Source organism: Indicator indicator, chromosome 15 (assembly GCF_027791375.1).
Source record: "Indicator indicator isolate 239-I01 chromosome 15, UM_Iind_1.1, whole genome shotgun sequence".
Taxonomy (NCBI): Eukaryota; Metazoa; Chordata; class Aves; order Piciformes; family Indicatoridae; genus Indicator; species Indicator indicator.
The window spans coordinates 817,527-837,015 of NC_072024.1; the positions used below are offsets into that span (position 1 = coordinate 817,527).

Genomic DNA, 19,489 nt, shown 5'->3' on the forward strand with positions numbered 1-19,489 from the left:
TGGCCATATCTATGGCAGAACTCCACTTAAAATCATCTCCAGAAACCTTTAAGAAACAGAATCCCAGAATGGTTGGGGTTGGTCTGGACCTCTGGAGATCACCCAACCCAACCCCCCTGCCAGAGCAGGTCACACAGGAACACATCCAGAAGGGTCTCAGAAGTCTCCAGAGAATCACAGAATCACAAAACTGTCAGGGTTGGGAGGGACCCCAAGGCTCATCCAGTTCCAAACCCCCTGCCATGGGCAGGGACACCTCACACCACAGCAGGCTGCTCACAGCCACATCCAGCCTGGCTGCAAAAACCTCCAGGGATGAGGCTTCCACCACCTCTCTGGGTAATCTGTGCCAGGCTCTCACCACCCTCATGGGGAAGAATTTCTTCCTAACATCCAATCTCAATCTCCCCACTTCTGGTTTGTTCCATTCCCCCCAGTCCTATCATTCCCTGACACCCTGAGAAGAGACTCCACAACTTTTCTGGTCTTGACAGCTCTCTCCCAGTCTCTCCCAGCAGGTTTGTTTTCTCCTCCTGTTTTGTTTCTGTTTATCCTGAGCCATCCAGCAGAACCACTGAGCTCCAAAGGCATGACCTGAGCATGGGCAAGAAAAGCTTCTCCTTGGCTCCTGCCCTTCCACAGGCTGCTCTCAGAAGCTGCTGCCACAGGCTGACTCCAGCGCTCAAGGACACATTTTTGCTGCTGGAAGGGTTTGATCAGGGCAGACTCTGGCAACAAAGTTCAGGCTGCAAATGGAGACACCTCTGCATCACCTGAATGAATCTTTCACGGGCTGGTTTTGTTCTCTGGGTGAGCTGGGAACCTCCATTCCTGCCTCCAAAGAACATCCTCATCCTCTACAGTCCCTGTGGGGTCCAGAAGCTGCTAATGCTCTGCTCTCACAAACCCCTGCCTCTGGTGCCTGACAATGGCAGCCAGGAGCTGCAGCCTCCTCCTGGCAGGATGGTGAAGCCTCCTCCAGACAAAGGAGCAGTGATGGCAAATGAAGGCTCTTCTGCAGCAAAAAAAGCAAAGCTGCTGCACATGGCACAGAGCTGGCCTGGCACAGCCTCCCCTGTGCCAGGCTGAGGGGCAATGGCTTTGAGCTGGGAGAGAGGAGACTAAGGCTGGAGATGAGGAAGAAATTCTTGAGAGTGAGGGTGGGAAAGCACTGGAACAGGTTGTCCAGGGAGGTCCTCCCTGGAGGTGTTCAGGACCAGGCTGAATGAGGCCTTGAGCAAGCTGGGTGGGTGGGAGGTGTCCCTGCCCATGGCAGGGGGTTGGCACTGGATGATCTTGAAGGTCCCTTCCAACCCAAGCCATTCTGTGACTGTGATTTGAAACTGTGACCCTTCCCACCACTCAGAAGCACTATTCATGGATCAGGACTTTTTCCCCCTGTTGCTAGCACAGAAATAGAGCAAGCAGGGAAAAACATTCCCCTCTCCCCCCGACCCTTGACTCAGTCTCCCCTCTTCCAGCTCAAAGTCATCTTCCCGGCCACCTCTGGAGCTGCTCCAACACTTCCTGTGCTGGGGAACACCACCACAGGCAGTAATTTCCTGCTTCAGAGAGTGCATCCCTGCCAGGAGGCAGCCACACAGCACCTCCTGACTCCATTATGCAGGTAGCTGCTCCACTAACTGAAGCCCAATCGATTAATCAATCAGCTCAGCTGATTGCTAATTACCTCTGGCCTTTCACCTCCCACTCCGGGAGGGCTCCCGGGGGCTGAGCAGGCAGCCGGCGACTGCTCCCTGCTGAGTGCTTGGTGCCATCTCTTCGCCCTGCAGACTGCTCCCTCCTCCTCCTCAGGTCGTTCTGGGGGTCGTGCCCACGGCCCCGGGCGCTGCCTGCCGGGAGCTGCAGTTTGGTTCTCCTCCAGAGCACACAGCAGCAGCCAGAGCCTGGCCCGGAGGCAGGCAGCACCACAGCGCAGATCGATGCCGGAGGTGCCTTCTGCTGCTGTTGTTTCAAGAATCAGCAGCAGCAGTAATTTGTGGCCTTCTGAGGACGATCTAATTACTCTAATCAGCTCTTATTTCACCCAGAGTGCCTGCTGGTGCTGTTACCTTGCTCTAAGCACCTGCCTGGCAGTGCAGCCAGCACAGACCTGCAGTCCTAGCAGTCCTGCAGCCTTTCGCTGGCTTGGCTGAACCTCAGAAGTTTCAGAAGGCTCTGAGCAGGACCAGATGCTAGGATGGGAGATCAGAGAACTGTTTGGGTTAGAAAAGACTTCCAAGATCACCCAGAGCAACCATCAACCCAACCCCACCATGGCCACCAAACCATGGCTCCAAGAGCCATGGGCACAGGGTTCTGGAACACCTCCAGGATGGGAAATCCAGCACCTGCCTGGGCAGCCTGTGCCAGTCCCTGACCACTCTTGCATCACAGAAATTGTTCCTCATCTGCAACCTAACCCTTCCCTAGCACAATTTCAGGCTACTTCTCCTTCTATCACCTGATACTATGTGGAGAAATGAGCTCAGACTAGATGACCTTTGGAGGTCCCTTCCTACCCAAACTATTCTATGATTCTAAGAGCCCAACCCCCACCTGGCTCCTGGCTCCTCTCAGGGAGCTGTAGAGAGCAATGAGGTCTCCCTCAGCCTCCTCTTCTCCTGACTGAACACCCCCAGCTCCCTCAGCTGCTCCTCCCCAGCCCTGCTCTCCAGACCCTTCCCCAGCTTGCTTGCCCCACATTCTGGCAGATCCAAATTCCCATTCCCTGCCAGCCTCAAATCCTGCTTTCCTCCACCATCCACCAGCAGAAAGCTCCAGGAGCTGTGGCATTAAATCCTTCCAAATCCACATATTTAGAGTTGCCATAGCAACTGCCATCCTCAGCCTTCCCAGGGGAGAAAACAAATGCATGTCCTACCTGGCTAATGGGTGTTTGTGTGGCAGAGAATTGAGAGGTAACTTCATTTCCCCACAGCCCAGAGGCTGCTCTGAAGGGCTGCTGGGGTAATGTGACATTATTTAGTGTGAGCCAGGACCTCCCCTTTCATCTGCCCTCAGATTGTGGGGTTTGGGTAACCAAAGGGGAGGGAAATGCTGCTGCCAAACAAACCTGCCTCAGCCTGCTCATGGACTGGGCTAAAAAGAGACCTCAACAACACAGGGAGAGGAAGAGGGAGGTGGAGCAGGAGATTGGACTTGGAACTGCAGAGTGGTTGGCTGGCAAGAGAAAAAAAGAATCCTAAACCCAAAGGTTCCTGGATGGAAAAAACTCAGATGGAAGGTGATGGCTCCAGGGCAAACTTTCCCCATCTCTCTTGAGTCCTGGGGTCAGTTCTGGGCTCCTCACTCCCAGAAGGACATTGAGAGGCTGGAGCAGGTCCAGAGAAGGGCAACAGAGATGGGGAAGGGTCTGGAGAGCAGGGCTGGGGAGGAGTAGCTGAGGGAGCTGGAGGTGTTCAGCCTGGAGAAGAGGAGGCTGAGGGAGACCTCATTGCTCTCTACAGCTCCCTGAGAGGAGCCAGGAGCCAGGTGGGGGCTGGCCTCTGCTCCCTGGTCTCAGGTGATAGAAGGAGAAGAAACATCCTGAAATTGTGCCAGGTTGGAGATGAGGAACAATTTCTTTGGTGCAAGAGTGGTCAGGGACTGGTGCAGGCTGCCCAGGGAGGTGGTGGAGTCCCCATCCCTGCAGGTGTGCAAGAAATGTGTGGCCATGTCCCCTGGGGCCATGGTTTGATGTCCTGTTGGGTTGCTGGCTGGACTGGATGATCCCAGAGGGCTTTCCCAAACCAACCAATTCCATGATCCTAACTTTTCCTCATCTCTCTCCACTCTGGGATGATCACAGCTCCCAGGCAGGAACAGCTTCTGCCTGAGGAGCCATCACCACTTGCTCAGAGTCAGGATCACAACTTTCTCCGCTTGAAAAAAAGTCCTCAAGAATAGAACTCAAGAAATGAAAATTATTACCAAAAAAAAAAAAAAATCCACTGGGAGAATCCATGGAGGAAGATGTTGACAGTTATTAGCAGCTTGCAGCCACCCTCAGAAATGGATGATTGGAATCTCAACAATTACCAAATAAAAGTAATCACAGCCAGGAGGCACTGAAGCCTCTGCACACCAGGAAAACACAACAGCAGCTCCTTCTGGACTGGCTCTGTGGGGACAACACTGGAGAGAAGATCTCCAGGGGTGAGTCAATGTGCACAGCTGCTTCTGCATGGGGGAGAGTGCAGCTAGCAGCTCCACACCTGAGGGTCATCACAGGATGGCTTAGACTGGAAGAGACTCTATAGATCATCTCCTCCAACCTCCCTGCCATAGGCATGGACTCCTCTCAACCAGCCCAGGTTGCTCAAGGCCTCATCCAGCCTGGCCCTGAACACCTCCAGGGAGTGTGAGGCCAGGATTTGTTTTCACCTCATGGTTGCAGTTGTGGCACATTCCCAAACTGCCCTCCTCCTCCTCCAGCCCTGGGCACAGAGGTTGTGGATGACTCTTCCCTGCAGCTGTTCAAGGCCAGCTTGGCTGAGGCTCATCCAGTCCAACCCCCAACCCCTGCCCTCAGCAGGGACATCCCCAGCCAGGGCAGGCTGCTCACAGCCACAACCAACCTGACCTGCACTGCTGCCAGCCATGGGGCAGCTCCCACCTCTCTGGGCAGCCTGGGCCAGGCTCTCCCCACCCTCAGCATCAAACATTTCTCCCTTCTCTCCACTCTCCATCTCCCTCTTGGAGTCCAAACCATCCCCCCCTTGTCCTGTCACCACAGGCCCTGCTCAGGAGTCTGTCCCCAGCTTCCCGATTGTCCTCTTGAAGCACTGCAAGGCCACCAGAAGGTCTCCCTGGAGCCTTCTCTTCTCCCATCCCAGCTCCAGCACAGGGCTGTGCAGGGTGTGAGGAGCAGCATTCCCACACCACCTCCATCCCATCGTCCCCTGGAGTTGGGACTCAGTTGGGGTTACTGCTCCCCCCTGCTGCCCCTGCCCTTCCCCAGCCAGCTCTGCTCCTTTCAAGTGCCACTTGGCATCGACTCTGCTGCTCAGCCACAGCTCCTGTGATTGCTGCAGCAGCTCTTGGAGGCCACTCTGCTGCTGCTAAGATGCCCACACCCCTGTGGAGAATCCAAACCAGCTTTGTTGTCAAAAACAATTACAGCAGGAGTGGGAGAGCAGAGCTGCAGCCCTCTCCAAGCGTTCGGGTTAACAAGCAGAGCTGGAGCTGGGAAGCAGCTGAGGATGGAGCCAGCTCCTGGCCTCTGCCCCCAGCCCCCAGTCCCACTGACCCTGCAGCTGATGGTCACAGAATCCTTTGCATTGGAAAAGAGGATGGCAGCAGGTCAGGGGCGGTTCTCCTCCTGCTCTGTTCTGCCATGGTGAAGCCACATCTGGAGTACAGTGCCCAGTTCTGGGTTCCCAAGTTCAAGAGGGGCAGGGATGGACTGGAGAGAGTCCAGGGCAGGCTACAGAGATGCTGAGGGGCCTGGAGCAGCTCTGTGAGGAGCAAAGGCTGAGAGAGAGCCCTAGGGCTGAGAGCCTGCAGAAGAGCAGCCCCAGAGGGGAGCTGAGCAATGCTCAGCAAGAGCTAAAGGAGCTGTGGGGGGCAAGAGGCTGGGGTCAGGCTCAGCTCAGTGGCGCCCAGGGACAGGCCAAGGGGCAAGGGGCACAAACTGGAAGCCAGGAGGTTCCACCTCAATGTGAGGAGGAATCTGCCTGCTCCTCACCTGGGGAGCCCAGAACTGGGCACTGTACTCCAGACGTGGCCTCCCCATGGCAGAACAGAACAGGAGGAGATCCTCCCCTGACCTGCTGCCATCCTCTTTTCCAACCTAAAGGGTTCTGTGACCAGCAGCTTTCCCACTCCCCTCACTGCCTCCCCACCCTGTAGCACGGACTCTGCTATCTGAGCCTTCTCCAGGCCAGGCCACCTCCCTCCACTCAGCTCCAGATGCTTCTCCTTGAATTATTTGTCTCTTAGCCATGACCTGAGGCAAACTCCTGGCCCTTTGCTGTTGCTGCTGCTGAACAAGGCAGGGGATTTGCGAGCTGCTCTCTCCTCAACAACATTGTGCTTGTATTTATTGATAAAATAAAACCCAATCCACACCACCAGCCCCACAGTGCTCTGCAGAACAACATCTCTCAGCTGGAAAGCCAAATGAGATTGTGTTGAGTGAGGCTTGCAGCAGGTGCAATCTCCATGCCAGCCAAGAGCTGGGTGGCTCATCTTTAAGCACAATATTTTCCAGAGAAAAGATCTGACAGGAAATCCGTTCCAATCACCAAAAAACCCAACCCACAGCACAGTCCTCTCACCCCCACCTCCAAAAGAGATATGGGAGAGAAAGCAAAGCAGCAAAGCTCTGCAGCTCCATCTGGGCACAGAGCAGGAGGAGGGAAAGCTCCCAGAGCAAAGCCATCTGAACTTGGCAGAGTCCTGCCCAAACCTCCTGCAGCCAACAGCTGGCAGCAGCTGGACAGAGCCTCTGCAGGTCCAGGACATAAAGACTCTGAGGTGTGGGCAGCAGAACAAGAGAGGAGATTGTGCCCCTCTGCTGAGATCCCCCCCTGCAGTGCTGGGGCAGCTCTGGAGTGCTCAGCACAGACAGGGACCTGGTGGAGCAGGGCCAGGGGAGGGCACAGCAATGCTGGCACAGCTGGAAGCCTTCTGCTGTGAGGCCAGGCTGGGATAGCTCAGCCTGGAGAGGAGAAGGCTCCAGGGAGACCTTCTGGTGGCCTTGCAGTGCTTCAAGAGGACCATCAGGAAGCTGGAGACAAACTCCTGAGCAGGGCCTGTGGTGACAGGACAAAGGGGGATGGTTTGGACTCCAAGAGGAAAATGGAGAGTGGAGAGAAGGGAGAAATGTTTGATGCTGAGGGTGGGGAGAGCCTGGCCCAGGCTGCCCAGAGAGGTGGGAGCTGCCCCATGGCTGGCAGCAGTGCAGGTCAGGTTGGTTGTGGCTGTGAGCAGCCTGCCCTGGCTGGGGATGTCCCTGCTGAGGGCAGGGGTTGGACTGGAGGAGCTTTGGGGGTCCCATCCCACCCAAAGCAGTCTGGGATTCTCCAGTTCCATGCCTGCATGCCCTTTGCACAGTTCAAACATCACAACTTTGAGTGCCAAAGATCAGAGGGAGCCTCAGCAGCACACTTTGGGCTGTGACAGGCAGCAGATATTGAAGTCCCTTGTCCCCAGCCCTGCTTTGGCTGCCTGGGGGCTGCAGCAGCAGCAGCCACCAGTGCCCCTGGCACTGCCGTGGGCTGCAGCACAACAAAGCCCCAGGGGCTGTGCCTGCTGCTGTGCTCTGTGTGTCATGGAGCTGATCACCTCCTCTGCTGCTGTCCTCCACCCACCTGTACAACAACCTTCCAAGCCTTCAAAGCAGCACACAGTAGCCCAGCTGCATGCAAACCCATTCTGAGTGCTGGCAGCAGCCTCCCAGACTCCTTGGGTGGTTGTGTCTCTCACCTGGGGACACCTTGGCAGACAAAGAGCCTGAAGCACTTCAGCTTGGTCACCTGCAGCCCAGCAGTGCTGCCAGGCAGGCAGCACAAAGGGCACAGCACTCTGCCCTGTGCCACAGCACCTCTCTGAATGGCTCCAGCTGTGTCTAAAGCCACTTCTGCTGTGCCTTATCACTGCCTCAGCAAGGAGGACAAAAAGGTTTGAAGCATCCACAAAGCTCAGCAGACCTCCTTCACACCTCAATTAATTACCCTTGGGCTGCCTTTAGTGCCCATTGGAAGACACCCTCACAGGTCACCTTGTCCAACCCCCCTGCAGTGAGCAGGGACAGAGAACCACAGAATGGGTTGGGTTGGAAGGGACCTTCCAGTTCCAACCCCTGCCATGGGCAGGGACACCTCCCACCAGCCCAGCTTGCTCACGCCCTCATCCAGCCTGGCCTTGCACACCTCCACGGAGGGAGCAGCCACAGCCTCCCTGGGCAACCTGTGCCAGTCTCTCCCTACCCTCACTGTGGAGAATTTCTTCCTCATCTCCATTCTCAATCTCCCCTCTCCCAGCTCAAAGCCATTGTCCCTCATCCTGTCACTCCCAGCCCTTGTCCAAAGTCCCTTGAAAGCTTTCTTGTAGCCCCCTTCAGGTACTGCAAGTTGGACATCTCAGTGTGATCAGGCTGCTCAGGGCCCCAGCAAGTCTGACCTTGAATGTCTCTAGGGCCAGGGCTTCAACCACATCCCTGAGCAACCTGTTCCAGCTTCTCACCACCCTCCCTGTGCAGACCTTGCTCCTGATGTCCATGGAGGACATTGTTGTGGAGTGAAGCCCTCCTCAGGCTCTGCAGTGCCCTCAGTGCTGAGCTGCAGAGGCTCAGGAGCCTGCAGGGCTGGGTTGGGACAGGTTTGCTGTGCACCCACAGCCTGCATTCCAGAGGCTGCAGGGAGGCTGATGCCTCTTGGTGGCTGCTGTGACAGCTCGTTGCCACTCACCTGAGTGAAGAGACTCCAGTGGGATGGATGCAGCTGTGACACTAATGGCTGACATGATTGCTATTGATCACCTGCCAGAGCAGCAAATGAGCAGCCCCCCAGCTACAAGGGGCTGAGAACTGCATGCATCTCAGTCATGAGCTGCTGCAGAGCTCAGCTCACATCCACTTAAGGCTCAACCCACAGTCACTAATGCTGGGAACCACCTCTGAGATCATCAAGTCCAAAGTTCCACCCAAGACCACCCTGTCCCCAAGGGCCACATCCACGCAGTCCTGAACACCTCCAGGGACTCCACCACCTCCCTGGGCAGCCTGTTCCAACCACTCTTGCAATAATTAAATTCTCCCTAACACCCAACCTAAACCTCCCCTGGTGCTCCTTGAGGCCATCTCCTCTTGTCCTGTCATTAGTCACTGGGGAGCAGAGGCCAGCCCCAGCCTCACTGCAGCCTCCTTGCAGGGAGCTGTAGAGAGCAATGAGGTTTCCCTCAGCCTCCTCTTCTCCACACTGAACACCCCCAGCTCCCTCAGCTGCTCCTCCCCAGCCCTGCTCTCCAGACCCTTCCCCAGCTTTGTTGCCCTTCTCTGGACCTGTTCCAGCCTCTCCTCCTTGGAGTGAGGAACCCAAACTGAATGCAGGATTCGAGTTCTGGTCTCCTCAGTGCCCAGCACAGGGGCACGATCCCTGCCCTGCTCCTGCTGCCCACACCATTGCTGCTCCAGGCCAGCCTGCTGGTGCCCTTCTTGCCCACCTGGGCACTGCTGGCTCAGCTCCAGCTGCTGTCACTCAGCACCCCCAGGGTCTTTCCTGCCAGGCAGTTTCCAGCCACTCTGCCCCCAGCCTGGAGCCTTCCTGGGCTTGTTGTGACCCAAGGGCAGGACTCAGCCCTTGGCTTTGTTGAACCTCATCCCACTGACCTCAGCCATGGATCCAGCCTGGCCACAGCCCTCTGCAGAGCCTCCCTGCCCTCCAGCAGATCACCACTGCCACCCAGCTTGGTGTCAGCTGCCAGCTCACTGAGGGTGCTCAGTGCCCTCACCCAGGTCATTGCTAAAGATGTTAAAGAGAACTGGACCAGCCCTGAGAGCACGACTGGTGACCAGACACCAGCTGGGGGTAGCTCCATTCACCGACTCTCCATTGCCCACCTGGATTCAGCTCCATTGCCCACCTGGATTCAGCTCCATTGCCCAGCTGGATTCAGCTCCATTCACCAACCGGGTTTACTTCCATTGCCCAGCTGGGTTCAGCTCCCTTCCCCAAAAGGGTTCAGCTCCATTCCCCACCTGGGTCTAAGTCCATTTCCAAAGACCCTCTTCAGGACTCAGCTGCCTGCGTGGAGCCTTCCTACCCCAAAGCAGCTCCCCCTCCGCCTGCTGCCACCTGCACACCAGCAACCTCCAACGGCGCTGAGGCCCTGGCACAGCAGAGCAGGGCTCGGCTCCCTCCTCCCCACCTACCTTTTCAGCTGACTGGGCAGTGCCAAAAAATATTGGGATGAAGGCCAGCCACACTATACAGGTAGTGTACATAGTGAATCCAATGGGCTTGGCCTCGTTAAAGTTCTCGGGGACGCCCCGGGTCTTGATGGCGTACACAGTACACGTCACCATCAGCAGGATGCTGTAGCCCAGGGAGCAGATGATCTGCAGATCTGTAATGTCACACTTGAGGACCCCTCGGGCCTGCTCAGGGTTCATAGTTTTCTGCTCGTCGTAATCGACGATGATGTTGGGGGGGTCGACGGCAAACCAGACCAAGACGCCCAGGAGCTGGACGGAGATGAGGCTGGAGGCGATGGCCAGCTGCGAGCTGGGGCTGATCAGCCTGGGGGCTGTCACTGACTTCTTGCCCTGCTCGAAGATGCGGTAGATGCGGTTGGTCTTGGTGAGCAGCGCAGCGTAGCTGATGCACATGCCCAGCCCCAGGAAGAGGCGGCGGCAGGAGCAGACGGCGGCGTCGGGCTGGGCGATCATCAGGAAGGTGATGATGTAGCAGAGGAAGATGCCGGTCAGCAGCACGTAGCTCAGCTCCCGGCCCGAGGCCCGCACGATGGGGGTGTCGTTGTACCTGATGAAGGTGGCCACCACGAAGATGGTGGCCACGATGCCCAGCATGGCCAGGAAGACCGGGATGAGGGCCCAGGGGGAGTGCCACTCCAGCTTGATGATGGGGATGGCGCGGCAGCCGGTGCGGTTCTCGTTGGGCCGCTGGTTGTAGGAGCAGAGCAGGCAGGTCACCTCGTCCGCCTGGTACTGGTAGCCATCACACAGCTCGCAGTGCCAGCAGCAGGGCATCCCCTTCACCATCTTCTTCCTCTCCCCCGGCTTGCAGGGCAGACTGCAGACTGAGGGCGGCACCTGGCGCACGCCTCCGCCCCACTGCATCTCGTCGACCTGGGAGACAGGGGGAAGAGGGAGAGGGTGGGTGGGTGCCAGTGGCAGGCAGCCAAGGGGGAGGACCAGAGGAGCCTACAGCACAAAACCCTGGGAGGCTCCTGGTCACTGAGAGACAACCACAAGGGCAATGGAAGGATGGAGGACCAGAGAGGAATCTACAACAGAAAACCCAAATGGTTAAACTTCACACGTGGGAGGCTCATGGTTACTGTCAGGCAACTGAGGTGGGAGTGGAGGAGGGAGGAGCAGAGAGGAACCTACAACAGAAAAACCAAATGGTTAAAATTCATACATGGTAGACTCCTGGATAACCAAGGGGGGGAATGGAAGGAAGGAAGGAGGACCCAAGAAGAACCTACAACAGAGAACACCAAATCACAGAATCATAGAATCACAGAACGGTCAGGGTTGGAAGGGACCTCAAGGCTCATCCAGTTCCAACCCCCCTGCCATGGACAGGGACACCTCACAGTAGAGCAGGTTGCTCAGAGCCACATCCAGCCTGGCCTTAAAAACTTCCAGGAATGGGGTTACGTTTCATCCATGGTAGGCTCTTGGTTACTGAGAGACAACCAAGGGGGCAATGGAAGGAAGGAAGACCAAAGAAGAATCTACACAGAAAAAAACAAATGGTTAAATTCTACATGTAGTGAACTCCTGGTTACTGTCAGACAGCTGAGGTGGGAATGGAAGGAGGGAGGACCAGAAGAACCTACACCAGAAAAACCAAATGGTTAAACTCTACATGTAGCAAACTCCTGGTCACTGTGAGACAACCAAGGGGGAATGGAAGGAAGGAGGACCCAAGAAGAACCTACAAGAGAGAAAGGCTAAATGGTTAAACTTCATCCATGGTAGGTTCATAGTTACTGTGAGACAACCAAGGTGGAAATGGAAGGAAGGAGGACCCAAGAAGAACCTACAGCAGAGAAAGACCAAATGGTTAAACTTTCCATGTGGCAGCCTCCTGGAAAAGCACAGGCCCCACACACTGCTGTGTTCTGAGGGACTCCAGGGCATGACTGCACTTACTGCCCTCATCTGTCATTGTCATTAGCAGTTAGCTGGGGGGAAGCAGCCACATCACCAGAGTGGAAACCTCTTCCTTCTTCCATGGAAATCAGCAAGAACCCTGCAGTGGCTCCAGGGAAGGCAGCAGCTCCACTCACAGAACTGCTTCTCATCCATCCAGAGCTTGGGGCTTCTGAGCAAGCCCAGGACAAGAGATCTTCCCTCTTGCAACCACTACTGCCCAGGCTGATGCTTTAATGGAGTGGAAAGGTGTCTTAGGCAAGGCGTAGAATCAGTGAGGAGTTGGCAGGATCTGCAATCTGAGCCAGGTAAGAAAGAGGAAAGGGCAAAGAAAATAGTCAGCAATGGAAAAAATCCTGCAACCATTAGCTAATGTTCAAAAGCTAATGCTTTTGAAATGCCAGAGGGGCTCCTGGGAATGCAAATTCTAAATGATGATATGAAAGAAATTGAAATCTCCCTGCTCCTGCACTCTCAAGAATCCTAAACTCCAAAAGACCTGCAAAAGGCTCCCAAGACCTGCAGGAAATTAGACTCACAAATCAGTTCAGTGTACCCCAGACTGAAGCCACTCAGCAGGTCCAAGAACAGGGGAGGTTTAGCACTGGAGTCTCCCTGAAATAGCCCAGAAATAACCTCCTGAAAGAATCTCCTTGGAGCAATCCAATGAAGGACTCCAGGCTGGAACCACTGGGAAGAGCTTGCCAGGGTTTAATGGCCATGCTGGTGTTGGGTTGATGTTGGACTGGGTGACCTTGGAGGTCTTTTCCAACCCAACCATTTCTGCGATTCAGGACATGGTTTAATGGCCATGCTGGTGTTGGGTTGATGTTGGACTGCGTGACCTTGGAGGTCTTTTCCAGCCCAAGCCATTCATCAGTTCAATGACTCTCTGACCTCCTGTGCATCTCCCAGTTCATAAACTCCTAGAGCTCAAGGTCTGGGCTCCATTCCTATGATCAATTCTCCTCCTGCTCACTCCAGCAGCAGCAGCACTGAGGAGTACCGAGCCTCTCTCCCAGGGCCTGCTGTAATTGCTCATTTTAATGAAGATAGTAACTTAATCTGTGTGTAAAACCCAACCCTCACTGCTGCTCCCCTCCCTCCTCCAGCACAAGCAGGCCTGGGACAAACTGTTTGTTCCCTGCTAAATTGTTTCAAGCAAGGTTTATTTAAAATAAAAATCAACACAGAAAAAAAACCCAAACAAACAAACCAAAACAAACAAACCAACCAAACAAATCTAATTACATTAGTGCTAATTAACCTACTCAGGGAGAGAAGAAATGAAGGAAGGAAGAGCAGCCCAGCCAGGTTGGCTGGTGGGACTCTGCTCAGGGCTGGGAATTGTTGGATCACAACCACTCTACCATTCATTTCCTGGCCACATTAGAAAGCCATCATGGAGGACACTGCTCAGAGTTATTGCCACCTTGCAGATTGCTCCTGGACTCCAAGGCAGCAGCTCAAACAGACAGCAATGTTTGTATGACTTAGCTCTTCAGGCTTAGCTATTAATGTCTTGTAATTAGCTTCTAAACCCAGAGCTTCTACACGATAATGGCTTTAAGCTAAGAGTGTGTCAATAACACACAGTCAACAGAGCCTCCTGCAAAACACCACCCCAAAGCCTTGCCACAGGTAACAGCCACCAGCAGTCAAACTGCCCCAGGAGGTGTCCTGGAGTGAGCCAGAGCAGGGCTGGGGCTGCTCAGGGCTGGGGCTGCCCAGCTCAGGCTCTGCTCAGGGAGGTCCTTGCTGAAGCTCAGGGCAGCTTGGCACAGCCAGGGGCTGCTGCTAGCAGGCAGAAGCTGATGGCAGAGTTCCTGCCAAGGGCTGGGCTGCACAAAGCCTCTGCCTGAGGCTTGCTCCAGTCAAGAAGTTTCTTCTGCTATCCAACCTAAACCTCCCCTGGTGCAGCATGAGACCAGGCAGCAGAAACTAACCCCCACCTGCCTCCAGCCTGCTTCCAGGTAGAGAGGGAGAAGTCTCCCCTCAGCCTCCTCTTCTCCAACCTGAACACCCCCAGCTCCCTCAGCTGCTCCTCCCCAGCCCTGCTCTCCAGACCCTTCCCCAGCTCTGTTACCCTTCTCTGGACACTCTCCAGCCCCTCAGTGTCACTCTTACCCTGCAGTGCCCAAAACTGAACCCAGTCTTCGAACTGTGGCCTCACCAGTGCTGAGCACAGCAGGAGAAAATGTGGTGCTGAGCTCCACATCTCACTCCTGTCTCATCACAGCTCCTTTTCCCCTGCTCTAAGTGCTGTGGCTCAGGAACTCTTCATCAGCAGGTTGGAGGAGCTTCAACCCAGGGACAGTTTGTTTTGTGCCAGGAGTGCTTTCAGGTGCCTTGGGACACTTCAAACACGACCTGCTGTAGAGGAAGAGCAAAACCCCCCCGGGTTTCCCTGCTCTGCTCTATTAATTACCTGAAGTCCCTCCAATTTCTCTTCTTTATAGACAGAAGTTAAATGTCCTTCTGTAGGTTTTTTTGTTCCAGTTCCTCCTGCTGCTGCCCTTTCTGGGTTTGCCCCAATGAAACAGCAGCTGCTGCAGGAACAGAGTGTCCTGCCCACAAACACACCCAGGCACATCACCACTGCCTAATTGGAGCTGATGGAACCTCAGAGAGTGTCCAACCCACAAACACACCCAGGACAGGCACATCACCACTGCCTAATTGGAGCTGATGGATCCTCATAGCTCCTCAAAGAGTCCCAGCCAAAGCCTTCCCATTTGTCATTGTCAGCACAGATCAGAAATGCTGCCAGGAACTGGTGACAACATCCCCACAAGCCCAGACCCTCGCCCTGCTGATTCAGACATCCCCAGGATCAGTCTCACCCAAAGACTGCTCTGATTTCTCCTTCTCCTCATGGATGCTGTGACAGCTCCTGGGAAGCCCTGGCCTGGGCAGGGTCCCTCTGTACCAAGTGCTTGATGAGCATCTGTGGAAACTGAAGTTCCTTCTAAGCATCAGGAGGAACTTCTGTAACTTAAGGGTGACAGAGCCCTGCAGCAGGCTGCCCAGAGAGGTTGTGGAGTCTCCTTGTGTGGAGAGCTTCCAATCCGCCCTGGCCATTGTGCTCCTGGGCAAGCTGCTGTGGGTGCCCTGCTGAGCAGGGGGTTGGACTGGGTGAGCTCCAGAGCTCCCTTCCAGCCTTCCCATGCTGGGGTTCTGTGGCATGTGTACAGCTTCCCCTGGCACCAGTTGCTGCCACCCAGAGCAGAGGAGTTTGGGCACAGATAACAACCTGCATTCTGCATTCTGCCTCCCTTTTCATTTAAAGCCACTGATTTTGCTGTCAGTTTCAACTCAAAGCTCTCCTTCTGTCTCCATACTGCAACTCCTCTGTGGTCATTCCCTGAGGCAGCAGCTCCTAACCTACACCTCAGCCTCTTTTCCTTTCTCTTGTTTTCCCTCATCTTCCTTTTGTTGTTTTTTTTTTTTTTTTTTTTCATTTCATAGCTGTCATCACTTTCTGCCACTCTTACCTGCTCTGAGCACACCAGGAGCAGGCTGAGGCTGAGCTCTTGTAATCACATCCTTAATGAGCCCCAAAGGCTGTTTGTTCTACATCAAACCCAAGGACACTCTGAGAACACCACCAATGTGGAGAGGAAAATGCTCAAACCACATTTTTTTTTCTGGTTGCAAAATTGCTTATTCCTCTCCCTGGCTGTTGACACCCAATGGAAGGGAAAATTAATTATTTGAATGTTGTTGTTTTTTCCTTTTTCCCCTGTCTGACTACAGCTTTGTGTTGTCTTCTCATTAATGGAAGGGGATGGGGCCAAGTCCCTCCTGCAGCCCCCATCTAATACTTTGTAATTCAAACAGAACTGAACCTTTCTAATGCACAACTCTTAGCTGCTTTAAATGATAGACCACAGCAGGGCACCCACAGCAGCTTGCCCAGGAGCAGAGTGCCTAGGGGTGGTTGGAAGCTCTCCACACAAGGAGACTCCACAACCTCTCTGGGCAGCCTGCTCCAGACTCCCAGCACCCTCACAACAAACAACTTTCTCCTCCTGTTCAGATGGAACCTCCTGGGTTCCACTTTGTGCTCCTTGTTCCTTGTGCTGTCCCTGGGCACCGCTGAGCAGAGTCTGGCCCCAGCCTCTTACCCTTCAGACAGCTGATGGCTGTGAGTCCTGAGGGGACCTCGGTGCATTTCTCCCTGGTTCATGCCTGCCCACAGTGAGCAGGAGCTGGGTTTCCACTCAGGTGTCTTTAGAGGAGAGATCTCCATCACCAGGAGCTGATCTCAGCACACAGCACCAAGCCCTTTGTAAAGCTCTGTACTGTTAGCTGATGGGACCAGGAGCAGGATGGGTGCACCACTTGGCAAAGCTCAGAGGCGATGTCTGTGGCTGGGCTCAGCAGCCACCATTCCAGCCTGGAAATTCATCCACTGCTCTCACTGCTCTTCACCCTGTGCCACCTCCTGATGCTTCTCTTGTCATAGATAAAGTGATCAAACCCTGCTTAATTAAAGGAGTCATTTGGAGCTTGCCTGGCTGCTGGCTGGGACAAGTCTCCTGTGGAAATAGCAGCCTGGACACCCCCCTGAAGCCCTGACTGCTTTCTGGCACGAGCAGCCTGTCCTTCAGCACCACAGCCTGCAGTGAAACAGCAGAAAATGAAGCCTGGCCCCTCTGAGGGACAGCAGCAGTGCAGTGAGGACCATGCCCCTTCACCCCACCAGCAGGTCACCATGCCCAAGCCATCATGGCACTGCCTCAGGTCTGCCTCTGAGTCTGCCCAGCACTCAGCATCTGCTGTGAGGTGAATCAGCACAGGATGTGCCCCCAGCCATCCTTCACAGGTCAGGCACCAGCATGTCAACAGCACTCAGAGTGCATCAGGCTGGAAGGGACCCTCCAAAGGTCATCTTGTCCAGCCCCCCTGCAGGCAGCAGGGACACCTGCAGCTGGAGCAGCCTACCCAGGGCCACATCCAGCCTGATCCTGAGACCACAAACCACATTGGTTCCAGTCCAGGAGCTCTTGCCCAGGCCGGCTGGAACCACAGCTTGGGAGCACGACCAACCTGATTCCAGCCCTGCTGCCTCCTTCATGCCTGGTGGAGAGCTGCTAGAGCCTGCAGAAGTTAACTGATGGACCTTCAGCAGCCCCTAGATGGGAGCATTCCCTTCCAGCTGGTTGGGAGCTCATGCTGCACATTAAGATAATGAAAGGTGCTGGTGCTGGTCATGGTTGAGAGGAGCAATGAAGGAGGAGGACATCTAATGACAGAGCAAACCAAACAATGTCATCATGTGCCAGCTACTGGCACCTTGGGCATGGCAGCTCCTTAGCCAAGCCATGGAGCTGGGCTGGGGCTCAGCAGCAGGCTGCTGCCACTGTCCTGCTCTGCATCTGCCCCACAGACAGCACAGCTTGGCTGATGGCTGAAAGGGGTCATGGAGTCATGGGATGGGCTGGATTGGAAGGGACCTCAAAGCTCATCCAGTGCCAACCCCCTGCCATGGGCAGGGACACCTCCCACCAGCTCAGCTTGCTCAGGGCCTCATCCAGCCTGGCCTTGAGCACCTCCAGGCAGGGGACAGCCACAGCCTCCCTGGGCAAACTGTTCCAGTGTCTCCCCAGCCTCACTCTCAAGAATTTCTTCCTCATCTCCAGTCTCAATCTCTCCTCTCCCAGCTCAAAGCCATTGTCCCTCATCCTGTCACTCCCAGCCCTTGGCAAAAGTCCCTCCCCAGCTCTCCTGGGGCCCCTTCAGGTACTGGAAGGCTGCTCTGAGGTCTCCCTGGAACCTTCTCTTCTCCAGGCTGAAGAGCCCCAACTCTCTGGAGACTGAGCTCAGCAAGGTCCAGCTTTGCTCAATACCTTTGCAGAAGGACTTTGCATTTAGCAGCAGCATTTTTGCTGTGAATTAAACCCTCCAAGCCAGACATTCATGGCCACAGCCATCCTCTATCACCTGCTGACTCCTCTCAGGTGGAGGGACAAGACCAATGTCAGGAGAACAGGCAGTGTGCAGGGCCATTAAGGGTGTCCTGGGGAAAGAGGGGCTTCAAGTAGGTTTAATTTACCTTGCTGGGGTGTAAATGCCTAAAGAAGCCACCCAGAACCTTTTAAACCTGCCAGGCATTGGCACAGGCTGCACAAGGAGGTGGTGGAGTCCCCATCCCTGCAGGTGTTCCAGAAACCTGTGGCCATGTCCCTTGGGGCCAGGGTTTGGTGGTCATGGTGGGGTTGGGTTGGAGGTTGGACTGGGTGACCTTGGAGGTCTCTTCCAACAGAAACAATTCCCTGATTCTATAAAATGAGTTATTCTGCGGGCACCACAGGATCCAGAGGCTGCCTGCAAGCCTCAGGGAGCAGGCAGCTATTGACACGCAGGGCACGACCTGCTCCACGCACAGAACAGGAGCCAGGAGTTCTGGGGGGGACTTAGAGCTGTGCAGGCCTCCTGCTGATGGAGCCACACTGAGAATTGTCAATGCCATGACCCTCCTGAGCACTTGCTTCCAAAGATTGCAGCAATCCATCACTGGCTGCTGGAAGAAATTAATTAAGGGGTGAGGGATCAGCAAAGAGCCAACCTCCCAGGAGCTGCAGAGGGAAGGCTTGGGCTCAGCCATGCCTCAAGCTGCAGACAGCCTCAAGTGCCAGGCAAGTCACAACCCAGGGCACAAACAGAAGCCAGAGCAGGTTGGGCTGTTTGTCTCTGCATGCAGCACCTTCCACACCTATTTGTTTCTGCTTGCCAACAAATCACCTGAGGAAATCACAGACCCATGGGGTTGGTTGGGCTGGAAAAGGCCTCTGAGATCCTCCAGCCCAACCAGCAACCCAGCACCACCATGGCCACCCAACCATGGCCCCAAGGGACATATCCACACATTTCTTAGTATCATGGAATTGGTTGGGTTGGAAAAGGCCTCTAGAACAATCCAGTCCAGCCAGCAACCCAACCCCACCACGGCCACCAAACCCTGTCCCCAAGGGACATGGCCACACCTTTCTTGCACACCTGCAGGGATGGGGACTCCACTACCTCCCTGGGCAGCCTGTGCCAGTCCCTGACCACTCTTGCAGCACAGAAATTGTTCCTCATCTCCAACCTAACCCCTTCCAGTTACCCCTGCTGCTGCTTTGAAGTCAAGAGCATTTCACACCAGACCTGCTGGAAACCTCTCCAGTGCAATAATGGACAGGACTTGATGTTTCTCATCCACAGACAAGGATTTGCCTTCCTCAGCCATCCAGAAATTGATCTTTAGAACCAGAGTGCCCAGGGGCCCCTTTAGGAGCTGTAACACAGAGCTGGAAGAGTGCCCCTTGACAAGCTGGAGATGTCAGTGCAGTTAGGACAACAAGCTGGGCACCACCAGGCTGGGAGTGCAGCAGGTGAACAAGATCTGCTTTGGGAGGACTTCCCTCTCCAACAGCAACCCAGCAGCTCCCCTGGAACCATTCCACTGCTCACCCAGATGAGGGGGAACCAGGGCACCACATCCACCACTGTGCTGCAAGTTGGGGAGGGATGGCATGAGAGGAGCACCAGGTCCTGGCTGGGTGCTCCAGCACACCACGGAGGTGAGAGCAGGTCCCCCATGGGGAGCTTCCTCCTTGGTGCTCAGCCAAGACCTCCAGTCCATCCCCTGGGATC

General features: G+C 55.1%; 1 protein-coding gene across 1 annotated transcript in view; it reads right to left on the reverse strand.

Moving 5' to 3' along the window:
* The window catches only part of GRM7 (glutamate metabotropic receptor 7), a 215,125-nt gene that overhangs the window by 19,140 nt on the left and 176,496 nt on the right, over nt 1-19,489 (reverse strand). The window contains exon 8 of the mRNA XM_054387175.1: nt 9,878-10,813. Coding sequence (XP_054243150.1) covers nt 9,878-10,813 — 936 coding nt within the window. The remainder of the gene's footprint in view (nt 1-9,877; nt 10,814-19,489) is intronic.